This window comes from Daktulosphaira vitifoliae, unplaced genomic scaffold (assembly GCF_025091365.1).
Source record: "Daktulosphaira vitifoliae isolate Bord-2020 unplaced genomic scaffold, ASM2509136v1 Scaffold_1, whole genome shotgun sequence".
Lineage (NCBI taxonomy): Eukaryota > Metazoa > Arthropoda > Insecta > Hemiptera > Phylloxeridae > Daktulosphaira > Daktulosphaira vitifoliae.
In genome coordinates, this window is record NW_026099572.1 from 28,189,150 (window position 1) to 28,199,305 (window position 10,156).

Consider the following 10,156-nt stretch of genomic DNA (forward strand, 5'->3'; position numbering starts at 1 on the left):
ACTCTTTAAATGTATTTATTAGTAAAGAAAATATTTCACAATGCTGTTGCTTAGTAAATCACAAAGTTTATTTTATAAGAAATTTATTAACTGATTTTGTAGATAAGGAGAATATATAAGGATGTTTTTTTAAGACAATATTGAAAGCGACTTTAACTTTCAACCAAATACCAACCATAAATTGATATTTTAAACTTACAGTCTAAAAAGAACATCAATTATTCTTAGGGTTGGGTTACATTTATTCTAAAATAGTAGATGATATCAAAATGACATTAACTGTAATTTTTCAATCAATACTACATTTTTTTTTTTTAAATAAACTTGTCCAAAATTATTTTTGTATTTTATAATACTTTAAAATTTAATAATAAACTAATAGTAATAAAAAAAAAAAAAACATTTATCCAAATAATTTAATGATTTGACCAAATTCATTAGTTGCACTTGTGTCTAAATAGAAAACGAATGATTGATGAAACTCCAGATAAATTCATTGCCTATATTATAATAACATAAAAGCAATAAAATCAAAATAATATAATTACTGGTAATTAATAATTTGATTGAAATTGAGATTTAATTATAGATACCCCAAGTTCTTTAAAATTTTAAGCTTTAACTCTAACAGAGCCAATGTTAATACTTATAGCATACATCTGTTCAAAACAAATTTCTTAAATATTTAATAATTAAATCACTTAGATTACAACTACACATACTTACATTTATATTAGTTTAAGTTTCAATTAATAAAATATTTAAAATGTATTAGTATCTAAAACTTAAATTATAACAGAATAATTATATCATTACCTCTAAAATATCAGAGCAAAATGGAGTTGAATGATGTTCCCATTGCATTAATTGATTAACACGTAATGGTGCTTCAGATTTTTCATCATTATAGTCTTCTATTGAAATATTTGGAACTTGACCATTACCATCACAATCACATTCTAATAAATCATGTGTCAAACTCAGTGTATCTTTTTGGAAATTAAATAAATCCTACAATTTTTGAAAAGTTTATAATATTCATTACTAACATCAAAAAAGCAATGTTTATGGAACCATATATCTATTTTTTTTAACTTTTATTAAAAAACTAAGAATTATTTGTTATAATACTAAAAAAATTATATTATGTTATATAATATATATTATGAGGTTAATCAATCACCTTATACATTGGAAAATGATCTAATAAAAAAATGTCCAATCCATAAAAACAATTGATCCAGTAATTTGATTAATTATTATTTTGTTAATAAATGTAAGAATAGTGTAAATTAAACTAGTATCATAGTGCATAGGAAAATATAAAATTTGGTTAGAAAAAATTTTTTATTTTACTTTATATTTAGTATTATAATTATTAGTCATAGACGAGAGGGGAGCATAAGAATTTTTATCTACGAGTTATAGTAAAAATAAGGCGTCAATAAACAGTATTTTGTTCCTCGCCTTTTCTAAACTTTTAAACACTAATTGTCTCAAATATATCTTAAAAAGTAATATTACAAAACTGGGTAACAATCAGGAAAATTTTAGACCATTTTCCATTTAATAGTAAAAAAATAATAACAGATTATTATTTTATTTTTGAATGTTACCCCTAAAATGTACCCTTAGTAATCATTTTTTCTCAATAAACTTGATATTTACTATTGTTCATTAAAATAATAATTTTAAAATGTACATTTTTTTGAAAAAATCATTATTTCATAAGAAATGGGGGCTAATACTCTTAATAAATCAATCTGTACATAAATATACTGATACGATCACATTTGCATGTGCCCATATCTGTCTCCCATAACATCATTGTACCGTTTAACCATCCAACAATACTAACAGGAGGGCGGACTGCACACATAAACACTTTTTGCAATTCACAGCCAATGTGCCATAATAAGATATCCCTATCGACAGTTGACATTTTACCATCTTCGCGATCACTACTTTTGCCTGATAATTAACTTAACTTCGCTACCCCGTATATTATAGTGTGTGTGTGTGTCGCCGTCAGCTCCCTGTTGGATTATAACATCTCTAGGTGTCCAGCAGGTTGTATTATCCATTTAATATTTCAATTGCTTAATAAATATTTATTTATATCGTTAACCTAAAGTGTTATATATATATATTGTAGTGCGACCCTTGGTAGTTCCTCTAAGGGAATATAAATTAAATAGGAAACTTCAGTACCTAAGGTAGATATAGCCTAGCCAGCTATCCCCCGTTGGTCCCTTAGAATAGAGGTTCTCAAAGTCAAATGAATCACGGACCCCCATCTAAAGTCCTACAGTTTTAAAGACCTAACCCTGATATGTGCTCGCGGACCCCCAGGGGTCCGCGGACCACACTTTGAGAAACTCTGCCTTAGAATACTGTTGACGGGCATTTAGGCTAAACCCCTAAAGAGCGACGTAACAATACATACATGACAAATTTCCAAATAAAGAACTATTAGAACTCAATTCTGCAATAATCTAGTATCTTTAAATAATCAGGATAGCTTTATTGTTAAAATTACCAAAAAATTACTATAGTAAATGCAAAGCTTCTAGGAGAGAGTTAATTGACTCATAGTACTAGGGTTTGTTTAATATTTTGATTTTTTTTTTACTGATAACTTATAATTTGCATAATCCAAGGTCAGTATTCAGTATATTTTTTTGGGAGGGATCCAAAATATGTAAACATATAAAAAGAGTTGTATATATATATATATATAAACATATTTTTTTTAATTTAAGAGAATAGTGATTCGAACCACTTAGACCCTCCTTCAAATACTTTTTTGGCATAAACAATAAAAGTAACTGATTGAATTCTGTTGAATCAATATGATATTCTTATCTAATCCTTTGAAGGATTACTAGATTTAACATTTATTTTTTGTGTGTATTTGTTTTAAAATTTATGTAATATAATTAAAAATAAATAAAAACTAATATGTTAATATGAACTTCTGTTATTTCGGCGATGTTCTTTTCTGGTATTACCAGAGTACCACAAATCTGTAATCTAAATATTGTAATAATAAAATAATATAGGTATATACTTTAAGTTGATCATAAGACAGTTTTGTATTATTATGGCTATCTGGATTTGTTATCGCTTCACTAAGACCTGTTTTGCTAATCTGCCTTTGAAATATTTTTTCTTCAATAGTACCACAAGTAAGCAGTCTATAAATGTGAACATTTTTCTTTTGTCCATCACGCCAAATACGTGCCATAGCTTGTTGATCAGATGCAGGATTCCAGTCAGAGTCATACAATACTAATCTTGAAGCACCAATAAGATTCAAACCCACACCACCAGCTTTTGCACTTAATAATAAAATGGCTAAAAATACCAATTACTAAAATTAAAAAAACTGAAATTTCTAATGAAATACTAATATAATATTACACACTATAATCAGAACTAGCATTATTAAACTGCTTCACTATATCTGTTCTTTGAGATGTTAATGTAGATCCATCAAGTCTTAAATATTTATAATTTCTTAAACTGCACAACTTCACAAATATATCTAAGGTCTAATTATTTTAATATTTTAATTATTAAATAGAGCAAAGTCAAATATAATCAATAATTAAACAGACCTGAGTGTAGTAAGATACTAAAACTGTTTTTTCAGAACCATTCTTATGTAATTGTTTAAGAAGGCTATCAACGACTATGAGTTTACCTGAACTTTCAATTAACGATGGACTAGATGAAGTAATTTTTTTTAAATGCTGACTCATAGTTTCCTATTATGGTTTGTTTTTTTTTACAATTAGTAATTACTTGCCTCACTTACAATAACTAAGGATTTATTGTACATACCTCTGTTATATCAGTACTGCCTTTATCATTTAATGCGATTTCTGGATGATTACATATCTTTTTTAATGTGGTTATAACACTAAAATGAGAAATATTATTCATACCATATTCTTGAATACGATTTTCCCAATACAACACAGCTTCCTCATATAAACTTGACTATCAATAAAATATTAAAATTAACAAAGATAGAATTGTATAAGTGATCTTGCAATCATGAAAATTTTTTTGTATTTTATTAGTTATTCTTAATTTAACAATAATACATTATTTGTGTATACCTTATATTTTTAACTAAGTAGTACATTATAAATGATCTAATAAAGAAATTGATTAGACGAAAACAATTTTTGAACCAGTATTACGGAATGTAATAAAAAATTTTATTAAAAGGAAGGGTCATTTTTATTACTAATTACTAACTAATATTGGAAATAATTGAATATTTCATGATAAAAAAATCACCCTGTATAATTTTTAATGATTTTCACTTGAATTCAACCTTACGTGAGATAATTATAGGTAAAACTTTAGAATAATGTTAAATGTTTACAAATTTAAATATAAACTATTACTTGGTACAATGACATGGAGCAAAATACTACAGATTCATATTTTGTTGTTAAATATTTATTGTTTATATCTGATGTTCTTCTTAAAATAAATTTGTCAGTAACTTCATTAAGTTCAATAACTTTTTTTCTACCAAGAGCCATTATTTGAGGATGACATCCAGGTTGTTGAGATTCTACAATTTTATCCTCAAATTCCCTTTTAAACACTATAAAAATTTATATTAATTAATGAATGTAGCATTTATACTATAAAATACTATTACTAGAATAAGTTCCCAAAATTCCAGGGTTTACAAAATCTACAAGGGCAAAAAATTCTTGTAGCTCATTTTGTATAGGCGTTCCAGTTAACAATACTCTTCGTTTGCAATGCAGTTTATTCAATGCTATAGATGTCCTAATAGTATTATTTTTTAGCCTATGCCCTTCATCACAAACCATTAAATCAAAACATATCTTTTCAATATCTTCAATGTAACGAATTAACATATCATATGATATTATCAATACTGGATAATTTCGTGCAGGTAATTGCGAAAATTCTGATGGTTTTCTTTTCTGTATTTATAAAATATAAGTGTAAGTGTTAAATTTTCAGTTATGAAGCATACCAAATTTTACCTGTTCGATTACAAATAATCTTAATCTATCACGTCCAAGCCACCTAATAAATTCATTTTGCCAATTGCCTACTAGGCTACTTGGGGCTACTATTAAAACACGTTTAACTAGTGGTTCCCCATAAGGACCACGTTTAAGTAACATCCTGATTTAAATCAAAACAACAATTATAAAGCCATCAATAACAAATGTTCATTATTACTTTATATTCACACACCATATTAATGATATTGTTTGAAAAGTTTTACCAAGACCCATTTCATCAGCAAGTATAGCACCAAAATAATCAGGATTTTTGAGTCCTATTACACAACTATATAAAAATATTATTCCTTCTTTTTGATGTGGTCTCAAATGTTTAGCTAAAAATGATTCTAATATAACTGGAGTAACTTCTCTTTTATACTTGTTAAAAAGACACTTTATTCACAAAAAATGAACAATTACATGATTAAATTATAAATTTTTATAAATATCCACTAAAAGAATTATACTTGATGATCAATATCTGGTTCAGGCATGATTAATGCATCAGGAGAGAAGGCAATATCTAAGTTTAACTTAGACTTTTTACGTGGAGGAACTGGACATTTTGTCTCAATAGTATTAATAGACGGAGTTGAATTTGATTTCTCTACAAGATCTAAAACTTGCACTAGTTTACTACCAACTGAAATAATTGAACCATCTTCTAAATCAGAATCTTTTAAGTTACTCGTAGAACCAAGTTTTCTTCCTTCCAAATCCTTTAAAATAAAAATCAATTCAAGATACAAATTAATTAAAATTTTATAGTGTTACTTAAAAATGATAAAGTATGATAAAAAATATAAAATAACAATTATAATTTACTTAAAAAAAAAAATCTTATGTCAATTTGAATTGGTAGTAATTTTCACATGGAAATAATTATGCATAGAATTAGTTTTAACTGTTATTTTGTTTTTAATCTCAATAAATTAATTACAAATTTTACCGTAAGAACAGCAACTTTATCATCAACTATTAAATATCCATCACCTTCCCAAGTCTTGTGTTTTTTTTGCGTTTGTTTACCCCAAGTAACGTTGTACCTAAATTAGAATGAAACTAAAAGTTAGATAATTTAGATATAAAACATATTTTTTATTCTTACTTAACACCTTGTTCATTTTTTTGTTCATTGTTTGATGAATGATCATTATTTGATAATTTAGGTTTAGATACATGAGTGGACAATTGAACGGAAGGCTTAAATGTTCTAGGAGCTAAAGGTTTTAATTTTTTCTTTGTATCATTGTGGACTAATTTTTGAAGTTTATCTAAGTTTTCTTTAGTTGGTGATGGATCATTTAAATTGACATTTGAGTAGGATGGTTTGATTAGATTCACTTTTATTGATGAATTTTCTTGTGATTTAAGATTTTCAATAGTTGAGGCAGAACTTTTTGGGCTTTTAATATGTTCATTTAGCTCTTGAATATTTTTTTTTATTGAATATATTTTTTCTGGTATAGATCTTGAAGATGCATCATCACAAGAATTAATAAGTGCCAAAATATCCGATGGTGAACGAACTACTCTCACTCCTTTGTCTAAAAAAAAAAGACAAGTATAACCAATTAATATATAATCGGAAGGAAAAGTAGAACTGAGAAATTTCTATATTTTAAACTGTGAATAAATTTCAAAATACTAGTTCAATAGTTGTCTTTTACCAGTCATTATCTTTATAACAACATTTTTTAACATTTATGCTTGATCATGATTGTTAGTATTAAAAAATATATAAAGTCAATACCCTATACTATAGGGCTAAGAAAATAATGCTAATAATGTTCTTAAAAATTTTAAATTTAGCTAAAAATGATTTAAAAAAAAAAAAAATTGACCAAATACCATAAAAATTATAAAATCTCATTTTTTTATTTATCAGTTTAAATCAAATGTCATACTTATAAAACATTTATTAAAGTAATACAATACCTATGTCTTCTTTAGGAACAAAAGGAAATTGTTTAGAAGGAGCATGACTTCTTCTCATTGTGGTATTTTCAATATAAAGGTTCTTGTAAATATTTGATCATTTAACTTCAGAAATTTCAATATCCTGCGAATTTTTTAAACAATTTTTTGTTAAAATATATAATATTTTTATTTTTAATAAAGAATTCAAACTTTTTTCATATTAATAAGCAGATTTGTTTTTAAAAATATTAAAAATAATTATCCAAACAGATTTTAAAACTAATCTGAGACTTGAAATTTCAATATAATAGTATGCAGATGCCGGTGAATTTAACTCCCGAACACGAACGACAAACTGATAAGAATGTAACCATGACAAAGTTCGTTTGGTTGCCTAACACTTAAGGAAGAAGAGGTAAAAATTCAAATGTTATCGTAATAAAACTAACATCATTAAATATTATTATTATATATATGTATTTGTAAAATTTTATCACCATACTAAAAATAATAATGTACTAAGTACTTCTTCCTTTTTCTAGCCTTTGTATAAACTACTTTGAGTTGGCCACCCTTATCCAAAATCTTTGGTACACTCATTCTCTGCTCTACTTTCTTGTCAACTGCCCAATACTCTGAATCAAAATCATCATAGATGCTCTCACTACAGTTTTATAAAATTTACCTTTTATCCTTATCGCATAATACAGACGCTTCTCTCCACTTCACCCACTCTGTGTCTTACAACCTTGTAAATGGCACCGTTATTTTGCAAAAGTGATCATAAATACTTAAAAATGTCCACCTCTCCTATCACGTTCATACTTATTGTCATTGAATTCTTCATTTTACCTAACTCGTGTTCTCCTTTGTCAAACGCTTACTCTATATATTTTGTTTTATTCCTATTTATTCTTAAACCCTTTTCTTCAAGGGCTTATCTCCACACCTCTAGCCTTTGATTAATTTCCTCCCTATTTTCTCTTATTAACACTATATAGTCAGCGAATAACATGCATCACGGTATTTCTCCTAGTTTTTCTCAAATAATTTCATCCATCACTATAGAAAATAAGTAAGGGCTTAAAGTAGAACTTTAGTGCACTTCTACTTTAACCCTAAAATCTTCTATTACTCTTATCTATTACCTTTTCCTAAATCTTCATATTATGACTCATAAGCTTTATGACTCTATAATTTCCACACTCTTGTATGTCTCATCAAATATCGGCACCATAATACTATTCCTCCATTCTTTTGACATTTTCCCTTTTAATAGGATTTTGTTAAAAACGTCCTTCAACCATCTTATGCCAATCCGCCTAATATTTTCCATACTTTTTCTAGTACTTCATATGGTCCTACTGCTTTATTCTTTTTTATTGATGCCACAGTCTCCCATACCTATTTCTTTCTAATTAAATCTTTCTGTCCCTCGTTTTACAAGATATTATCAAATGTCTCTCTTTGATACCCTATCCATCTTTTTTCACATCATCATCACTTCTTAACATCATCTTATCATCACTTTTTATACACCTTACATTGTGATAATCTCTAGACTATCTTAATTTAGATAATTTAATAAATAATTAAAAATAGAAATAACGTTTCCTTCAAATGACTCTTGAAATTTGTTTTAATGCGTTTTTTTATTTTTAAAGAATATTACCATCGGTTAATAAACAAAATAATAAGTAATAATGATAATCACAAATGTAGTTACAAGGGCATGAATATCATGATGATGAAATCGTAAAGTATCATATTTTCAAAATTAATATATATATTTAAATAATTTAATAATTATTTAGCTGTGATCTAAGTAAATCTCTAGACCAGTTTCTTTTTAATTTGTGAGGAAATAAGTGGAGTAACAGAGTTGATGAGATGATTTGGGTGATAGTTTTATGTGGAATCTTTTGGCGAGTTCATTAACAGTAATTATTTTTAAATCACTGTGTAGAGTAGTATATGTTATGTTATGTAGGAGGTACCTGTAATAAGTCTTAATGTTATCAATTGATAGGCCTAAATAGAACGTATATTTACTGGTTTAACAGGACCCCATATTTGTATTTCATAGGACTACACTGGTTTAATTATTCATTTATATACAAGAATTTCATTCTTTTGGCTTAAATTGGATTTTAATATTGGTCGAAGTAAGAGAAGACAAATATTTAGTTGCTTGTGTTTTTGTTTTGTTTAATTGGACCAAGTTAGTCTTTTATCAATTACAATTCCTAAGTATTTTGTTGCTGATTGTAGATGAATGTATTTATTGTTTAGCTTAAATAATAAATATTCGTCCCGTTTTAGATTAAATTTAATCTGTACAAACTTTTCGTCGTTTATTTTAATTTTCCATTTAGATGTCCAGTACTCAATTTGTTGAGTTGTTGGATAATTTAAATCAATAAGTGCATTGTTGTTTAAAGCTAATAGAGCTGTGCCATTTGCAAATGTGGTAAACACAGTTTTATGATGTTAAAAAAGTCTATATAAATTGACAATTTTATGAGAATTTCAAAAATGTATTTTTGTTATCATTATGTGATTAAAACCTGATTTAACTGTTACTAACAAAAAAACTATTTTAAAATCAACCCTTCAAAAGTTTCAAAAAAGTTATATGTATTATATAAAAAGAAATTTTAAAGAAAAATAAGTGAAATACAATAAACCCCTTCAAACATTTTTTTTTTGAAATTGAAACGGATTGTTATAACCTTCGCCGTCTTCATCCCCATGGCTTTAACAAAATTTTTCATCAATCTCAATTTGATGTGTAAAGGAGGAAATATACGATTTAGTATTATTAAGTAGGTTTTACTTTTAGTAAAACATTTTTGTTACATAGGCTATACGATTTCCTTGATAGCCAATTTTTTAACATAATGTCTGTTTTTCTACCTGCTGTAATTTTGATTAGAAAAACTATAATCGACTATTTTTTTCAAAACGTTTAAACAATTTTTATTTTTTTTTCAGTAATTTCAAAACGTAGGTAACTTTAAAAGCTTGCGCACGTTCACAAATAAAATAAAACGAGTTATTTTAAAAATAATATCTGAAAAGACAATTCTGAGGTCATTTTCGAAAGCAGCAGCATCGAAATACTTAGAAATTACCTCTAAAACCACTGATTTTTTTCCAAATAAACA

At 26.6% G+C, this 10,156-nt stretch overlaps 1 protein-coding gene across 4 annotated transcripts; it reads right to left on the reverse strand.

The window, feature by feature from the left end:
* Positions 1-94: 94 nt before the first annotated feature.
* Positions 95-7,336, reverse strand: LOC126893618 (DNA repair and recombination protein RAD54B-like). 4 transcript variants are annotated; one of them, XM_050663988.1, is made up of 15 exons: positions 7,200-7,336; positions 7,008-7,131; positions 6,178-6,616; positions 6,019-6,115; positions 5,537-5,788; positions 5,245-5,462; positions 5,043-5,187; positions 4,685-4,979; positions 4,422-4,627; positions 3,847-4,005; positions 3,621-3,770; positions 3,428-3,554; positions 3,071-3,357; positions 817-1,011; positions 98-500 (listed from the first exon to the last, which is right to left on the reverse strand). In XM_050663988.1, the coding sequence occupies exons 2-15, from the start codon at positions 7,063-7,065 to the stop codon at positions 438-440; spliced, it is 2,691 nt and encodes an 896-aa protein (XP_050519945.1). In that variant the 5' UTR covers positions 7,066-7,131; positions 7,200-7,336; the 3' UTR covers positions 98-437. The 4 variants fall into 4 exon arrangements, 3 of the variants coding, with proteins under 3 accessions (XP_050519945.1, XP_050519946.1, XP_050519947.1); XR_007701222.1 differs by having other exon boundaries at positions 95-500; positions 817-959; positions 7,008-7,334; XM_050663989.1 differs by having other exon boundaries at positions 102-500; positions 5,260-5,462; positions 7,008-7,333.
* Between the last annotated feature and the right edge of the window lie 2,820 nt (positions 7,337-10,156).